Below are 19,066 nucleotides of genomic sequence, written 5' to 3' on the forward strand. Positions count from 1 at the left end.
AGTACTAATTAAGGAAAGGGAAAAGGGGTGAGAAACCTTCTTTAATCAAAAACTAGGTCATGTTTTGTAAAACAATGTCAGTCTCCATACATATTTGCTGGTGCCTTCAAATTTGGCATTAGAGAAATTAATGCCTCCTAAGCCATGTGTAAAGAAAACACTGGTATATTTTTTTAAAGGCTATTTTTGAACAATATTACTTGCGTAAATGTTAAAATCTTTCATACTAGCTGATCTTGGCTCTGAATAAAAATAAGTCTATACTTCTAAAGACGAGGAATGGCAGTGAATATAATGTAAGATTTGCAGTGAGTGAATCTGAATAGTTCATAGGATAAATGAGTTGTATGATGGGAATCTCCTTGTATTCTCTTCTCTGCACAAACTCACAGATGTGAAGTTCCTTGCTCTTGTAGCCAGGGAACAGCATGAAAGTTTCTCTCTCTCTCTCTCTTTGGTGCAAGAAGCACCGGAGAAGCAGAGAATGGACTTTGGCCAATGGGGTCTGGCGAGGAGGTATGTTTTTAACCACAAGAGGGGGATAGGTAGTAGGGGGATAGAAAAAGCCCCCTAAAATAAGGCTCCTGCTACTGTGGGAGCCCCATCATTCCAAGTGCAAAGTCCTTATGTGGGTCAACGAGAGGCTCGTTGAGAGAATTTCAGATCTGGAGTGAAACTTAAGAGGTCTTCTGGTACAGAGACAACATTCTGCAGAAGAGGAAACTAGGGCTTAAGTGACGTGGCATATGTCAATTGTTACTAAAGCAAACTGTCTTTAAGTTTCTCTTGTTGATATCTTTCTTTTTCAGATGACACAGTATTTGGTTTTCAATTTTGACATTTGGAGCATTTCTGCACGTTGGAACATGTCATAGCTGTACTTGAAGCCTGAGGGTTCAAAAAATGCAACACAACATTTCCAAGCCAAATACCGTCGCTGACAATGAGCGCTGTGAGCACGGCAACTCATCTCCCAGTTTCAGGCCTCTTCCAACCATCATTCAGGATTAAAGAATTAGGAAGGATAAATTACTACATAATCATAATCTATAAAAATACTGGCCTAGAGCACACTAAAAAACTCTCAATAAATAAATATTGGGCATTTGCTTATGAAAGTCAGTGAAGATGTACTTTTCAGAAATCATGTTCATACTTTCAGGCTGCTTTTTACAAATCACACATACAGAGTCCAACAAATGACAAAGGTTCAGGTTAGCATACAATTCGGTAGAAAAATGACTTTTGACATGGTATTTCTACAAAGGAATACAACTAATGTTGAGTTGCTAATGTCTCAGTTTCCAAGGCAATACTTAAAGAGATCCAAAATGTTTTTAGCCATGGCAGCATCATTGAAATGAGTGTTGAGCTCCTAAATTAACTCCTTTTGAAAGGGACAACACTCATTAGGATGTATTAATTCTGGAATTTTCTCTTAAAAGCCAACTGCACTGACTTGTAGTCATGCCACAGAGGCCCCTGTGCACGGTACTTCTTGAGGACCGAAGCTACTCAGGCGACCAGTTCTGTTCCTCCTTCATGTCTGGTGTTTCAGGGAATTCAGTGGCCTGATGTCTGATACAGCAGGTTCTTGGGATTTCTGTCTGGCCACACACTTTCCTCAGAACATAGGTTTGTTCTCAGGATGACTTACAGCAAGCGATTCTGGTTTCCAGTCTGGTTGAAAAAAGTGAATATTGAATGTCCGTGCCCAGTTCTTAAAGACTCGTTTCTCTGTGATAAAGCGGTGATGACTACCCTTCTGTCCTCGCTCATGGGAGAGGTACATGGTGCATTCATCAGGTCCGAAAGGTTCGTAGTAGTGATAAGGTACTGAAGGGTGATTGGGATCCCTGTAGGAGGAAAATGAGATAACTGATTAAAGCAAAAAAAAAAAAAAAAAGAATCCTTTCACTGATTGAGGTAAGATGTTATCTTTAATAAGCTGATAAGCACAAACCACACTTTCAAGTTAAATGAATTCAACAAATGGCTTTTCTGATGTTTAAGCAGTATGTACGTGGAGAGGTTCTGAGGCTGCAAAATAAACTCAGCGACCATCATTATCAAACAGTGAGATTAAACTTGTGCCTGTAGGATGTTCAGGACTTGGGGATTTAGAAATTACATGGTCCTAAGACCCAACTATAGTTCTTATTTCCACTCTTGTCCCACATAGTCTGTTTAGCACAAACAGCTATGAAGATATTTACAAAACAAAAACAGATCATTTTCCTTCCCCGCCCCCACCCCACCTCCAAATCCTCCAGGGGCTTCCACTTATGCTAAGAGCACAGCCTACAGGGTGTTCCGTGATCTGGCTCCTCTCCAGAGCCTTCTCGTAACCCACTCAGCCTTGTCCTCTATGCTCCCGCCTTACTGGCCTGTCTGGTGGTCAGCTCGGCCAGGCTGGTCCCTACCCTGAGGCCCTGGCTCTTGAGGGCAGTCACCTGGCTGGAACACTCCCACCAGCTCACTGCTGAGGATGGAATCAGATGCATCCTCCTCAGAGAGGCCTTACCTGACGCCTGCCCCTTCTCTCCATCTCACTTGCATTTATTTTCCTCATGGTATTAATCACGCTCTGAAACTGCTGTTGTTGTTTACTTGCTTATTGTCTGTTCATGAGAGCAGGCTTTGTCTTGTTCCTAGCAGGTGCTCAATAACTATTTTTTGAAGTTCTGTTGTTGAAAGAAATTTATATGGAGTTAGCAGCTAAACAGCAAGCCTCTAAAGACCATTTCTCCTCCAAGTACGGGAAGCGAATGATCCAAGTTTGATCCCACGGGAGAAACTCAGCAGGCACGATGCCACCATTTTTCTCTTGCTGTTTTAGATAGATGATGTACTTAAATCTAGAGTTTCTATATTGAGAAATTCCAAATCCTCAACCCCTGCTGTGTAGCCTGACGGTCCCCACATTTTTCGGTCTCTATATCCCTGTCTCCGCCTCAAAGGAGAAACACTGGCTCATTTCTTCAAGATAATGTGAACAGGATTAACATTTGGGGTGGTGGGCGCCCTGATGTAGGGTTACTAAAATATCTCACTCCCAAAGAGCTCTGGTCTCAGACTGGTTTCCATTCTAGGCCAGTCCACCCCACCTCTTCTCTCTTGAAGTCTAAATGATAAGAGTAGTCAGTATATCCCAGCAGATAAACCCTCCTATCTTGACCTACACTCACCAAGTGGCCTTGTTGCAGAGACTAAGCTCTTCTCGGTCTCTTCTTAGCACTTCTCTTAAAAGGTGTCCCAGCTTTCTGCAAACCACCTTACAGCGCCTGATGCCCTGGGGTCCCCCTCCCAGCACTTGGCCCTACTCTAAGTACAGTAACTTGGTTTCCCAGAGATGCTCATCCTGCTAGATACCTATTCGTTTTCTTCAGAGGAGATCAATACACAAATGGCTTTTAGAGTAGCAACTTTACTGGGGTCAGGGATCGAAGTCTTTTATCAAGAGGGGTGTCGAGTTTGTGGCTCTGACAGCAATAAACCTTTGAGCTTCCTCTCCTCTGAGGTTAAAGTTCTTCCAGGAAGAAAGATTTTTTTGTCATGCAGCATTTAAACATTCCTCATCCTGCGTTGGATGCTGTGCTGAGTTAATACTTTGCATCTCTATTATGCCTGTCTAAGAAGTATCTCTGTGCTCTATCATGACACATCAGGTCCCATCCTGTCTAGTTATTGTAGAGTTTGCTTATTTACTTACCCTAGACATTGGAACCCCCTTAAAATCTCAGTAGAAGGTTTTTTCAATATAGAAAGTGCATGACAGGAAAAATTCAAGTTGGAACTGACTACTATGAAGAAAAAAGATAAACAAAAAAGAAATAGAAATTTGTGAGGCAAGTCTCCACAGATTCATATGGCATAATTTGGGGAAGCATGCTAAATTCAGGTTGCCATGGTAAACTTGGGGTTAAGATTTTTATTCCAGTACGGATCAGGTTCATATCTGATTCATCTAAGTTCTGGACATATTATTGGCATCAATCTGACTGAAGAAACAGTCAGGTTTCTAAAAATATCATGAGATTGATTTGGCACCTAGGAATAGAGGGAAATTTGAAACCAGCTAAAGGATGCCATAGGATCAATTTCCTCATTCAGGAAGACCATCTCCTTGAATGAAAATGTATCTGGCTCCATACTGATCTGCTACAGTGAAAATTAAATTTGCATATTTGGTTCTTGTGGTTTCAAAGGTGTCCAAATAACTGAGGGTTGTTTCCACACTGTAAAACTTTGTCCAAATGGCAGAAAAATGATGGGACTGAGAGAGCAGAGCTGAAGCAACTGTGGGAACAGCCCTCCTGTAGGTTGTCAGCCTGCCATCAGCTGTCATCCACGTTGCCATTCAGAAAGCCCTTCCTTCAGAAAGTTTAAGGTTATAATTCCTTAAGTCTTCTCTCAAGCCCGACTTTCTCAAGGCTGTCGTAGCTTTTTTCCCTCCACCTGATCCAAATGAGAACAACAATAAAAATCAGCAGAATTTCCACATCAGGAGGCTACTATGGTCCAAGGGAGGATTCTGGCACCCGAGTTGCTGTTTGGGGCCAGGGGATGCTCAGGGAGTGAAGGTGTGGGGGCGGGGGTGGGGAGGCATGATAATCACAGAGCCAGTTCCCTAAGCGGCTGCAGCCTGTCACCAGCCCTCCAGGGGCCCGTGCGGGAACAAATCCTGCAGAATACTGTGAAGAAGGATTTTTTTCCTTTACAGAGAAAGCCGGTGGGGAGAACGAAAGAACTAACGTTTAGCGCACAGGAGGAGCTTTAAAGAAATACCATTGCCTGTGCTCCACCTCCACAGATTCTGGTTGAATTGATTTGGAGAGGGTCCCAGGCATAGGTGTTTTAAAAAGTGCCTTAGGCTTGAGTATCAAAATAAATAATGGCAGTATTGGATTTTAAGTCCTATAAAATAAAATAGAATAAATATCCATGAGTCCTTGATGATTTCAACAAATTACTGAATAAATAAATAAATGAAATGCAGAATAATTCCAATTAATAATCTAGAAAGAATGAGGGAATAGAAGATCACCATTGGAATCATGGAAATTGTTGCAGGCAAGATGCACAAATGAATGGAACATGAGAGGGGAAAAAGATGAGGAGAAATAGGTTATTTGCATAAAGTCACCCATCAAGGTATTTATTAATGACAAAGGGAAAAATAGTAGCTTTACAATGAATAAACCCAGTAGACACCACCTTCACCAAGTGACCAAGGTTAACATGGCAAGTAATAAGATATTCTGAAATCATGTACCTCTTGATATGAGATGCTACTGCTTCTGTGGTATCCTTCTCAGTAATGCATAACCCCAATCTAATAATGAGAAAATATCACACAAATCCAAAGTAATGGACAGCCTGCAATACTGGCCAGAATTCTTCAAATGTGTCAGAGTCATGAAAGATAAGAAAAGACTGAGGAACTGTCACAGCCTGGAGGAGACTAATGAGACATGATAAGTAAATGCAAAGGGACCCTGGATTGGGTCCTGGAGGAGACAAAGGACGTCACTAGGAAAAATGGTGAAATCTGAATAAAGTCCACAGTTTAGTTAAGAGAACTGTACCTGTGTTCATTTCTTAGTTTTGATAACTGGACCAAAAGGTTAACCTTAGAGGAAGCTGGGTGAAGGATATACAGGAGCTCTCTGTATTATTTCCGCAAACTTTTCTGTTAAGTCTAAAACTTTTTCAAAACAAAAAAATTTTAAAAAGTAATAATGTTATAAAGTTCCATAGAAGATTCTAAAATGCAGCCAGGTTTAAGATGGCTGATTTAGTGAAGCACCTGCTAAGCCTCAGTGCTGAGCTTATGTGTTATCTGCTTTATTCTCCATCAGGCGTCGCAGGTGAGTATCACGGCTCCATGTGATCAGTGAGCATCCGACACCCAGGGAGAGCATCCCGTGCCTGGTTTAAGCACACAGCCTCACTCATGGGCCAAGCTATCCAAGCTGCTAGACTTGACCCTTTCAGCCCACATAGTGCTCAGCACTCCACACAGACTAACTTATTTAATCCTCACGTCACCCCAGTGAGAGAGGTACTACCCTTGTTTTACAAATGAAAAAACTCGCGCACAGAGAACCTGAAGTTACAGGGCCTAGACTTGAACTAAAGCTGTACTCTTAAGGGGGAAGCTCTGCATCTTGGAAAAATTCCTGTGCCACCAGGTGGGCGTCTGCACTGGTGGCACCCCAGCTTCCCATTGGGGTTGGCAGCCCATGGTTGAGAGCAACCCTGTCCTTGCTGTATCCTCCCAAGCACCCACCTAGAGAGGTGGCCTGTGCCTGGTGGGCACTGTGCTGCAGGTCAGGGTGTGAAGAACAGCCCTCACGCTTACTTACAGTTCTGCTCGCCGATATCAATGACAGCAGGAGTTGGCAATGTGCCATTTTTTAATCTTCTAAAGCTAAGCTGTGCAATTAGAAAGAAACCTCGTATCATGAACAGGTACGCGTGGATACTTCCGTTTCTGAGTACCATCTAGGCTGACCCTGATCTCTGGGTTTGGGCTGGACTATCTATAAGGCTACAAAGATCCCCACGAAAGGATGGTGCTCTTGCCTCTCTTTAGAGCTCTCAGATACTCTCTCCAAACACACTTTTATTCTTGGCATGGTACACAGTACCATGTAGCAGGTAGTCAGGAAAGCATTGAGGAATAGTGTTGAATCAATAGCGGTCAGGTGTCTAGACTGTTCTGAAATTGGCTTGCACTGGGGGCCTTGGGGACACTATGGAGCACTCAGAAGAAAATGTTCCCCTAACAGGCCTTCCTACACAGCTACTTTAGGCCTGTGAGGCCCTGTGAACCACCTTTATTCTGTTGCCTCCACTTCTTGTTTTTGCAGCCTCTTTTGAGAGGAAACGGCCACACATCTTGGAAGCCAGTGGAATGACACTTGTGTTTCTGGGGCACAAAAATCACCGAGAGCCTGCATCTGTCCACCCTGCACGGGTCAGGGCCCAAGTGAGTCACCTGAATCCCACATCCACCCGAACCACTCAGGCACCTCAGGCCGTAACATCTCATAACAGATGCGTTGCACCCATGGGAGAGAGGAAGGTCATGAAAACACCCAGTGACCGGTAAGAGCTGGTCAAATTATAGTAAAGGTAGAAAAAGATATTATGACAGAGTTAAGCATCTACAAGAAAATACAATATATTTTAAGTTCACGTCATAAAATGTGAACCACGTGGATGCATTATATTCTATACCCGTCCTCCGTAAGCATCTGATTCTACACTGTGGATCGTTGCCAAATAGGAACTTGCCCTGTTACGCTGGCAGCTTTATTAATGTTCACTAGCTAATAACTCTAGCAGAATCAACTCTCTGATATTCACGATACCTTTGAGATGTCCTTCACATTATGGATGAGATATTAATTTAGTTCCATGACAGTGATCACTCTGAGTCATTACTCTGCTAATTAATACTCAAGAAATGATGGGTAACAGAGAGTTGTAAACTTGGTAATGTGTTAAGTATGACCAGAAATAAGACTGTTAGGTAGAATTTAAATGCTTGGCCCATTATCATCACAAATAATTTACAATGGAAAATGAGATTAAAAATACTCACCATAACTTAGTTTGGAAAGCAATGATAACAGATCTTTTTCATTGCAATTTATAGTCCATCCAGAGAGGATGGATTTGGCTTCCTATAAGAATAGCGCATGATTTAAAGGTCTACATCCCCATAACAATATATTTTGAGGCTGTCTCTGGTGTGACACGACATTAATTTTCTCCAGCTTTCGGAACACCGATGAACCTGGAGTCCAGTGACAAAGGCAGGATGGAGACTAGTGCCTCGTGCCTGAGCCCCTCCCTGAGGACCCAGTGCTGGCCTTGCCTGGGCATGACACAGGCGGCCACCAGTGACGTCTTCAGACCCTGGAAATCCGAACCTGCCACTGGCTAATTATGCTCTTCACTCACCTGGCACTTTTGATCTTGGAATAAATACAGAATCAGTCTCCTAAATACCACCAAGGAAAGGAAGGTTTATATTTATTCATCGAGTTAATCAATACTGAGTACATATTATGTACCAGACACAATGGCAAGAGCTAGAGATACAGGTGTGGCTTGAGACACGACCTCTTTCCTTAAGGAGATTACAGGCTGATGAAGGCCATGGACGTGTCACCCAGAGAGGTGAGGCAGAGGGGAAGGTGGCAGAGGGGAAGGTGGCAGAGGCCCCAGTCGAGGCACAGGTGGGGTCTGACGCATACGGGAAGTCAGGGAAAGCCTGGAGGAGGAGGGTGTCTGAAGCAGTGGAGTGAGGGGTTAACAGTGTTGGCTCTTGAGCCCTGGAGACCTGAAATCAAATCCCAGCTCCATCACTTACCTGCCCCACAACTCTGGCCAGCTGTTTCATGTCCTCAAGCTTCATACGTAAAATGGTGATACTAATAATGTTTATCTCCTGGGATTATCATAAAGGTTCCATGAAATGGCACCTGTATTTGTAGTGAGCACAAGACCAGCACGTGGTATGTGCAGAGAAAATATCAGCCATGAGTATTATGGTGAAGAACCAGTAGCGATCAGCCAGGTTAAGAAGGAGGAGATGGACGTTCCAAGATGAGGACGAAGGGCCAGGACTGTGCAGGGTGAGTGCCTCCTTAAGCTCCTCAGTGTGGCTAAGATGAGTCTGAGTAGAGGAGGTGAGGCTAAATGGCTGCAGAGGCCAGGACCTGAGGGCTTGGGTGCTAAGCTAGGGAGTGTGAACTCTGTTCTAAAAGCTCTGGGGACCTACGGAGGGGTTTAAGTGACGGAGTCAGACTTGTGGTTTATCCAACAGCACAGTGGTGTTTGGAGAGGAAAGAGAAGGACCAGAGTTGGCGAGAGCAGTCAGGAGGCTACGGCAACACCAAATTCAGGAGGAAACGGGTGCACGCCAGTCACGTGACTTTCAGTCAGTGTTAGATTCTGCCAGGTTTGAATAACAGGTCCTTCCTCTGCCACCGTGGCCGCTTATACATTCACTGTTTCCATCTGGAGTTTTAAATATGAACGTGGGGCTATTAGTCTCCCTAAGGAGTCCATGTGCTTAGTAGTTTAGAGGCTACTGGAAGTTTCCTTGCCAATGAATGATTCCTGGAAGTAAGCCAGGTCCTTTGGGTGGGAGGGATGAGAAGGCCAGACCTCCAGGAGAGCTGGATGGAAAATGACAGCTCCGGGCTTGAGGGAGTGAACCCACCCACACTTCTTAGACGTCAGGCACCCATGGATTGCTCAGCCCTCTGCTCCCCAAGATATCATTTAGTCCCCTAATCCCTGTCCTCACTCCACCCCCTTCCTGTAGGTCCCAGCATACAGCAGCTGACGTTCCCTTTGGGTCACTGCCACGCTAAGCTGATGGAAAAGACTGCAGAAGTAGTCCAGCGTTTGGTCTTCCTGTGCCTTGGTTTCCTTGGCAATGAGAAGGTGATGACTAGAATCTCCTCAAAAGTGTGTGAGAGCGTGATTTAGATTGGAAAGCAGCATGCCTATATCTTAGATCAGAGGTTGCCAGGGATGTCAAGGTACCTTTTCGCCATGGGACCCTTTGTGATATGAGAGCCCACATGTAAAACAGAGAGAAGTTTTTCTGCTCTTGATGAAGTGGGGCAGGAGGAACCAATGTTCTCTCATCTTAGCTCCTTGCCCTGTTCCACTGGATCAGGCGAGGAGAAAGCCAGAGCTGCTTGTTTCAATAAAGCCCTGCGGGTCAGAGACTACTGACAGGCGGAGCGTGAATATTTTCTCCCACAGGCACCTTGGGAACCTTCTGTTCCTTACGACTGAATTGTGTTCAAGTGACACTCAGGAGGCGGCAGGCAGAAACCCTGTCTCATTCACCTTTCATTATGTCCGCAAGTGCCCGACACAGTAGTTGAATGAATCAGAGTCTTTTCTGACTTTGATTTTTACAGAATCAAGCTAGTAAATGACTTCTTCTGAGGGTCCTAGTTGTAAAAAGTATGGAAAGGTTATTTCACCCCAAAAGAGCCATTGGCTCTCCTTTGGTTTGCTGAAATCTGGCCCCATGTGCCAAACTCTTCATTCCAGTGAGAAGCTGGGCATAAAGAAGGCACAGAATGGATAGGTCTGCTGTGAACAGCACATGTGGTGTCCTGCAAGGAGCTGGAGGTCCCCTGAAGCCAGTGCTCAATAGTGAGGAGAAGTGGGACCCAATTCACATGGGAGGCCTTTTGTGTCCTTCCCTTTCCAGCAGGCAGGCCCTCCCCACTGACCGAACACCATTCATTAGTGCTCGCTGGACAGCTCCTTCAAATGTGCTCATGGGTGTCCACACCTGCAGATGAGTGAGTCCTTTCACCAGTAAATCCATGCTTAACATGCGCTGAGGCCGTGCCAGGCATTCCTCCTCTATCATGTCGTAGAATTATCATACAAACCTGGGGGCAAGCACTACTGTCATCACCATCTTGCAGACATGGAAACAGTCTTCTGAGACAGTCATTAAGTAACTTGCCCATAGTGACTAAGGCTCAGTGAGGGTGAATAACTTTCTCAAGCTCACACAGCTTCTGAGAGGCAGCAATGGTTTATTTTTAGCCATGTAAACACCCTTTTACTACAGCACGAGAGAGAGAGGACAGAGTCATTCATTCACTCGGTAGGTATGGAGCATCTGCTATAGGCCAGGACAGTACTTATCTACTGTCCTGTGCACCACGGCTCCAACAGTGATCTCAACAGACAAAAGTCTCTGCCACTGAGGCATTTATGTTCTGGTGGGCTCAACCAGCGTGAGGTCTATCATCTCACAAAACCTTCCCTACCACTTTTGGCCCTGGCGATATCTCACCTCCGTAAGTCCTAGAGCTCATGACACACGTACCCTGCTGGCCTTAGAGTTCTCAGCTTCTTTCAGAATCAAGACAAAAGGAGGAATGGTCAGACTAGCAGCAGGGTTAACTTATAAGTTGCTTTTTCATTCTCTGGTGGCAGATACTGCCTGCAACACTCACTTGACTCCAAGTAGCTTTGCTGTGTTTCTTAGATTTCTGTGTGGGTAAGGCCAAGAGTTATGGCCTATTCTTTGAACCCTCTAAAATTCTTTGTACCTTTTAGGAAAACTCTAAAGTAATTAGGATAATATTAATAATTATGTCATGTATCTTATGGTATAATGTTAATGTATTAGTAGCATGAACAATATTAATAATCTTTCCTGAGCACTATGTGCTGGGCACTGTGTCAAACATTCTACACCCATGATCTCATTTATCCTCACCGTGAACTGTTTGCTTTTATTATTATTTTCTTATGCCCATTTTGCAGATGAGGACAGCAAGACTCAAGGTCGCCAGTTGGGAACTGGGTGCCTGGTGGTTCAGCCCAAGTGCTCCGGGCGTGAAGATGAAAGGAACTTGGGAATCAGTCCGTACTGCTCCTGGTCTTTCCCTTCTTATCCTTCCTAAACAGGCATCAGGACTGAAGAGGATGCTGTCTCCAGCCTAACCCTCTGCACCAGAGGACACCCAGCACACTTCTCCACTTTCCCTGACAGGACACTGAGGGTAGGGATCCTTCTGAAGAGTTCTTGCCAAAAGCATCTCATGAGAATGACTATCGAACCTTTGGGATGGTGGCTGAGGAACAGAAAATCAGAGCGGGTGGCAACATGCGGTGCACGGACAGTATCTTGACTTCCTTGCTAGTGTCATTCTGTAAATTGTTCCCATCCTACGTGCACCAAGTCGTGATGAACTAACTCTGAGTAAGAGAAATGACAGGTTAACTTGCCTTTCATTTGTTTTCTGTAATAAATGGAATATTTCCTTGAACACTTGGTCACTAACATTTCAATTTATTCCTGCCCATCCTCTCTGGCATCCTAATGGCAATATTCCATAATTATATCTGCCACCTAACCATCCGCTTTGATGGCTGTCGGCATGCCCAAAGGGGCCGCTGCCACTGCCTTTGTTAGCCTGTTGGTTTGAGGAGGCAGTTTGCTTTTTTACGCCATCCTACTTTTTTGCATGGAGGTTGTTGAAGGTGAAAACAAGGCCAGTGAATTAAGTGATGAGGAACTGGGTGAGGATCCAAGCTCACTCTGACCATGTACTAGGTGCTGTTCTAAGCACTTTACGTGTATTCACTTATTTCATCCACCTCCAACCCCCTGAGGCGGAATCTATTACCATCATCACATTCACTTCTAATGGAGAGGAAGCTGAGACAGAGAGATTGAGCTACCTACTTAAGGTAAGTGGCAGGGCTGGGCTTTGAACCTGTGCTGTCTGGGTCCGGACTCCACCCCCTTCCTCATTACATTATGTCTTCTCTGGGGGTGCATGAGTCCAGCAGATTTCAAAGGTCTGCTCTGTCTACCCCTTTCCTTCTCCTCTGTGACCTGACTCTCACATATAAACTAGTACTGCTGCTGTGCTGTCTTTGGGTTAAAAAGGATGAGAGAAAAGTGGCAAAGTGGTAATAGCACAATTAAGTACGCTTTATTATCCTTGCATCAAACCTCCAAATTGTAGATTCTGCCTAAAGGCCCATGGCCTTCGAGAATTTGTTAGGTTTAAAACATATGAAGGTATAAGCAAGCATAAATTTTAATGACCAAGTTTAAAATGCCCTCTCACCCAAGGTTTTACCCTTTGAAGGTCAGGACTGAGGCCATGTGCAGGTCAGCAGGCATGCCTGACAACTAGGAAACTTTCTGAATGTATTGGCATCATTCCTTTAGATTACAGGTGAATTTTCAGTCGGGCTTCCACGTAATCAGGCCCTGACTATTTCTCAGTGCATTTGTTAGTACACACCAAACTCTGCCTGGGTGCATGCCAGGAGGTAACTTAAGGTGGCAACAGAGATGTATGTGTGTTCCTTTTAAAGCGATACATCAAAATAATTATGCCTGTGCTTTTGGTCTTAGAAGCACAAACTGAGGCTACTGATGTGGAAAGGGAAAGAGACTCAGAGGAATATTTTAATTCTGGAAAACAGGCCTTACCGTCACAGAAATTGCCCTCTTTAATTCATTAAAAATTACCACATTCCTTTCAAATGAGAAAATAACTAATATTTCTTAATGCTTGTTCATTGTTAATATTGTGCCAATTATTGCATTACTTTCGGTTGATAAATATTCAGAAGATAAATGAAGCCCACAAGATGGATTAATTCTCCAGCAGTACAAACAAAAACTTTCAATATTTTATATCACATAATTAAATGCAGTTTGTTGTTTCTAGAACCAGGACTTGGGACATGTTAATTAATTGCTTCAAGAAGACAGTGAGACATGTTTCATGGTTGATATTTGGCATCAGATATTTATAAACACTGCACAGCAGTGCTGACGAATTACACTTACAGAATGAACCCTACCTGCAGAAGTCTGGGGGCACCATGCCGTAAACATTGATCCTGTCACAGAGCTCCAGGGCAATCGTCATGGTGAACCAGCCCGTGCTGAGCCAAGTGTTGGAGATCTTCCTGGAAGGAACAACAGTTAAGTCTGCAAGCTGGTAAAATAATCATTATACCCACTCCACCTTAAATCTTTTCTGGAACAAGGCGGACTATAAACACACGCACACGCTCTCTCTCTCCATCTGGTAACAGCTGGAACTTTACCAGATAGATATCTGTTACCAATACCACCATTTTCCATGATAATACGATAAATGACGTCAGTGCTCCATCACCGTGGATTCTCAAGGGACTTCTACGCAGCCAAAGACGGTGATCACTGTTTCAATGTTGAAGTGCGAATTATTACCACTCAGTTTCTTGTAAGACGACAATCCTCGTGTGTCAACTCTTTTTATTAACTACAATATTTGTCTAGCTATGAATATCCTTTTTTCTCCAAGCAGGGTGGGTAATGAAGAGCTTCTTAAATATGGATAAACACAGATGTCTTTATCTACCAAGGGATCGATTGATTGATCTTAAGGTAGAAGCTTGCCTTCAGCTAGACTAATTAACATCAACATCTTGACTGAAAGTCTTTGCTTAGAAGGAGTACATTCATTTGAATATGGGCTAATGACCAGAGGAAAAGGGCCACAGGAATGCTCATGTTTAATTGAGCAATTGCTTTATTTTACCTCAGAATAGTCAGAGCCCTGTGTAAACTTTTATTAGAAGACCAAAAATGGACAGAATTTAAGGAATAAGTTGGTGGGTTCCGACATTCATTCATTTGCCCATTCAAACATCTGTATTGAGCCCTAACCACACACCAAGCCTAAGGGTAACTGTGGAGACACAACATCAAGGTCTAATTTGACCTGCGAGGATGACTTGGTCCACCATGCTATGCTGCTGTGGATATTAATTTCAGTTCTTCGGGGGTTGCTGCTTTTGCGGTTTTTTTTTTCAGGGCTTATGGCATGCCTCATTAGCCAGTTTCAAACACCTCATCCCCAAGGTCAGACTGTCTGACTTTGCCCCGCCGTAGCACCATATGTGATGTGAATAAGAGTCACAGGAAAGCTTTTCTGCTTGCACTGCACAGCACCCCTCTTTGCGAAGGAAGAGTTTTTGTTAAGCAGTTTGCATTATTTCCATTTCACATAAGGAATAACAACCAAAAAAGGCATTTTAAGAAGTCTTTTGTTTTGTCACATACCTGACAGGAATGGGTAATGTAGTCATTCCTGAGTTCATGGCTTCAACTTTCTAGTTCTTAATCCCTTTACTCTTTTATTTTCCATTCCACTGTATCTGGATCCAGTAATATCCCAGGAAGTACATTTAAAAGATTCTCAAGATGGAAAAAGCGTGGATTTTTATCTCACTAGTTTCTATCATTCACCAGCTAAATAATCTGAGGCAGGTTACTGCTGTTCTTTGAACCTTGATTTCTTATCTAGAAAGCAGGCATGGGAAGCTCTATCTTCCTGTGCTATTTCGAGGACTAAAGGAGAGAACATCATAAAAAGTTCCTAGTCTGGTATGTTGATATATCAAGATCCCTTCCTCCCCTCTTGGTTGCTAAGTTGGAGAAAATGAAGTAAAGAATCCAACCATTACTCTCAGTGCTCTTCAGTACACACAGAGAAACGGACATCCTTCCAACACTGCTGTTGGCTCTTGTGTAGGAGCCATCATCAGTAGTCAGGGTACCGCAGTAAGGCCCCTACGTATGAACCTTCAAGTTGCGACCTTTCAAAGATGCGAACGTGTGCTTGCATGTCCAATCACGTAAGTTAGTTCGCATGTCTGGCGTACACTGTCAAGTGCATGCATCCTCTACAAGTGGTTGTGCTTTTGTGTACTGTACTTTACTGTACAGTACTGAATAGAGTACAGTAGTACTGTATCTTTATTTTAAGCCCAGGATGTCATCTATGATGAGAAAAAAAGAGCTACTACCCAGACATCACTGGATTGTTTTTTCAAGAGAGAGGACAGATTAAATCCATCAAGGAACCAGAACCTGTGCCATCAACATCAGGCGTGAGTGAAGCTGTAGCTTGTCCTCCATCTCCGATTGCTGACGATCCTTCAGCTCTACCATCTCCCACCTGCCTTCCCTCCTCCAGTCAGGAACTCTTCTTGCCTGTTCACTCGATGCCAGCCCCTGTATGCCAGCTGTTGTACTCTACTTCTGTACTTTTCAAGGTACTCTACTGTAAGATGAAAAATGTTTTCTTTATTTTTTGTGTTTGTTTTTTATGTATTTTTTATGTGAAAAATATTATAAACGTATTACAGTACGGTACTATATAGCCAATTGTGTTCGTTGGGTACCTAGGCTAACTTTGTTGGACTTATGAATGCACTCTCGGAGTGGAACTCCTTTGTATGTAAGGGACTTACTGTAATTAGAAAATTCTGGAGCCTCCAGCCCACACAGGTATTAACAACCCCCCTCCTTTCTCACCAGGGCAATATATTCATAAGACCTTTGGGACTGAAGGAGGAGTGACAGAGCAGAGCTGACTGACAGGGGAGGGGAAGGGAAGGCAGTGCCTTGCCTCAAGTTAGACCTTGTCTTCACCAAGGCTGTGACCTTGAAATGGCAGGTTGTTCTAGACTTAAACGGGATGAGTGAGTGAGTAAGTGGGAGGATGTGGAGCTCAGGATGAGAATGACAGCTTGTTTAATCCCCAGATTCCTGATCCAGGAATCACACTCGTGGCCCTATGCTTTTGAGTTGTAGGAAACACCAAGAGGGCTTTTCCCAGTGGCAGAAACTTCCCCACATCTTTGGCTTTCTTTTGTGTAATGTAGTAGAAATTACAAGCCACAGCCTGAAATGTAGGTGGATATGACTCTACAGAAAAAGGTTTAATGGGTAAAAATGGGGAGAATACAAAGTGGAGGGCTAAAGAAAGTAAGGTGAAGGTTTCTTTATAGTGCCACTTAAAATTCCCCAGACTTGTGAAATAATAGCCTTTTGGGATCACATGCTATAGAAATGCAACTGCTTTGTGCTGTCTCTCTAAAAAGATTCAAACTCTTTTTCCAAGAAAGGAATATCTACTGTTTTTACACTTAATCAGCTGTTATGAAGGAATATGAAGAGCTGTCATGTGCTTATTAGGGAAAATTATCAGATATTCTTTTACATGATGAAATAACACACTGAGCTGATAATTCTATAGTGCACGCTAAATTACAATTAAAGGACTTTCTGCTCCAACAGAATCTCATTTATAATCTCTATGGAAATATTCTTCCTGCAGTTATTTCATCTATGCTTCTTTTATCTAATTACTATAATATTGGTTCTGAATTATATTTTCCTAAGGTACCCTCATTCAATTATAAAGTTATTTTCAAGTACAGTTACTTTCTAATATCAAAGAATACAACTTGGCCATCTCTGTCATTTGTCATGCTTCTTAATTGCAGATTGCTCCTGAGCCATTTTTTTCTCCACTTTTAAGGAGGGTGACACTTCCATAAATCAAAATCTACTGAATTATCCCATTTCTTCAAAATGTTAGCCTGAAATGAATGTCCTGATCATGAGATTGCAGAATGAGATACTCCATACTTTGTGTGTCTTTAATCCATGTCACTGTTTTGTTAGGTATCAAGAAAAGCATACACAGAGGCCATACTGTTAGACCCTAAATATTTTGTGTTTTAGTTTGCAGAAATAGTTTTGTTCTGAAGGCCTGTTTCTGATTTTGTTCTTTTAGCTTGGAGTAGACGGAAGATTAAGGATGTGGGCACAAGAGAATATTGAGTCCATACAATATTAACTTCTTTAAGAAAGTTTCTTAAAGGTAAGAGGCACAAAAATTCTAAAAGTGACAACGTACTCTGGCATCCCACGGATCTGTTAGTGTGACTGCCTGTGTGGGGACTGTGTGGATCCCAGTAGATGGATGAGAAGCCTGGTAGCCAAACCATGAAATGTTATCTGTCTCCTTGCCGGCTGGGCTAAGGACACAGGCCTATTGAGCAAAAGGTTTTCACTGGTCAGAATGTAATGAATTTCGTCAGTGGGTTATGTCTTGATGTGAGATTGTTTCCTAAAGACCTAAGGAAGGAATGACTCGTCTCCAAGTTATCCACTTAATCCCTTAAGAAGATCCAGAGCAATGTGTAATTATCCTAAATAGCTAACACTGCAGCAGTGTTTCAGGAATACTTAAATTTATCAAACAACCATTAAACGCTAAAGAGAGAACTGTTTTCTATTGAAGAGAATGTTTCTACTTCTTTTGAATTCTCCAACCAGAAAAAAATGAAACTGTAAATAACTTCCCTCATTCTCCTCTTATAAAAATGCTCTCTTGGTTAAATAACTCATTCAAATGAGCACCGGTCTCTCTTCTTTGTGGTTTTGGAGGACAATAAGTGACTGGATTTCGTGACAGCGTGTGATGACGACCAGGATCTCCCATGTGATCTACTGGCTGGGCTAACCATGCAGTCACCTGGGCCTCCAGGGAAGGAGGCCACAGTGCCAGTGGCCAGGTCCCCTTCTCCTCACTCCATCAGATGCCATGCCCACTCTTGCCTGGACCAGCCCTCAAATGGTCACAAGGTTTTCAGGACTTGAAAGCTCTTCCCTGCAAAGAATTTGGGGATGATGGGCTTTGGTCTTTCTTTAAGACCTTGTTCTCCATAAAGAGCTGCCTAAGCTGGCCAAAAGGATCTAGTGCTCCACACTCTTCATGTATTGTCTCTCTTTAGTTTTAAGATAGGAAATGGATCAGCAACAGTTTTTGTCAGGGAGGGGGTAAATCGCATCATTAAATGCATATTAATTATAAAAGTACGTGTTTTAGAATTAAGGAAATGAGGGAATTTAATTATTAGACCAAGTCCTATGAGACCTAGTCACTATGCCCTTTTCACACATGAGGTCCCGAAAGGTTAGATACCTTGTCCAAGGCCGTACAACTAGTGAGGAACAGAGTCAGAATTCCAACCCAGAGCTGTGTATCTGGACTACACCACGCTGCTCCTCTCAGTACCTATAGCTGTCCTTTTCTTCACCTAGATTTGGCCAGCTCCTCACCCTTTATCTCTGCATCCTCTCCGGCCACTCCCTGGTAGCACTTCTGTGTGCAGCTGTAGGGACTCTTCTCCAACCCGCTGCATGTCCTCTCACCTCTGAGCGCTTGTACCCATAACAATACTTCTCTCTCCCCTTCTCAGGTTCTTCTTTAGCTGGATAAATACTTATTAGCCTAGGACTCAGCTTAAACACATTTTTGGAGAAAGCCTTTCTATCACACTTTCATCTTCTAGCCCAGTGCTTTTCAGAAGATTTTGACCTATACTGAGAAACACATTTTACATCATGATTGAGCATATATGCTCACATGTATTATACATGGCTTTCATTTTATTTTCATTTTCTAAGGTGTGTAATTCAGTGTTTTTTAGTATATTCACAGAATTGTGCTATCATCATCCCTATCTAATTCCAGGACCATTTTATCACCTCAAAAAGAAGACCCTGTATATGTATAGTTCTATGTAAAAAACCAAAACAAATTTTATTCCATGAGATAGTACTTTGCCTTACTTACTATGGGGGATGAATACTGATAGTGTCTGTTTCATTCCATTCTATTCCATT

At 43.1% G+C, this 19,066-nt stretch overlaps 1 protein-coding gene across 1 annotated transcript in view; it reads right to left on the minus strand.

Annotated features, from left to right (window-relative positions):
* Nucleotides 1-1,096: 1,096 nt before the first annotated feature.
* The window catches only part of ST6GALNAC5 (ST6 N-acetylgalactosaminide alpha-2,6-sialyltransferase 5), a 165,162-nt gene continuing 147,192 nt past the window's right edge, over nucleotides 1,097-19,066 (minus strand). Inside the window, exons 4-5 of the mRNA XM_057744627.1 lie at nucleotides 13,396-13,503; nucleotides 1,097-1,856 (exon numbers count right to left, since the gene is read on the minus strand). Of these exons, the coding sequence (XP_057600610.1) occupies nucleotides 1,625-1,856; nucleotides 13,396-13,503 (340 nt within the window). The 3' untranslated portion in view covers nucleotides 1,097-1,624. The remainder of the gene's footprint in view (nucleotides 1,857-13,395; nucleotides 13,504-19,066) is intronic.

The sequence above is a fragment of the Hippopotamus amphibius genome, chromosome 1, assembly GCF_030028045.1.
Source record: "Hippopotamus amphibius kiboko isolate mHipAmp2 chromosome 1, mHipAmp2.hap2, whole genome shotgun sequence".
Taxonomy (NCBI): Eukaryota; Metazoa; Chordata; class Mammalia; order Artiodactyla; family Hippopotamidae; genus Hippopotamus; species Hippopotamus amphibius.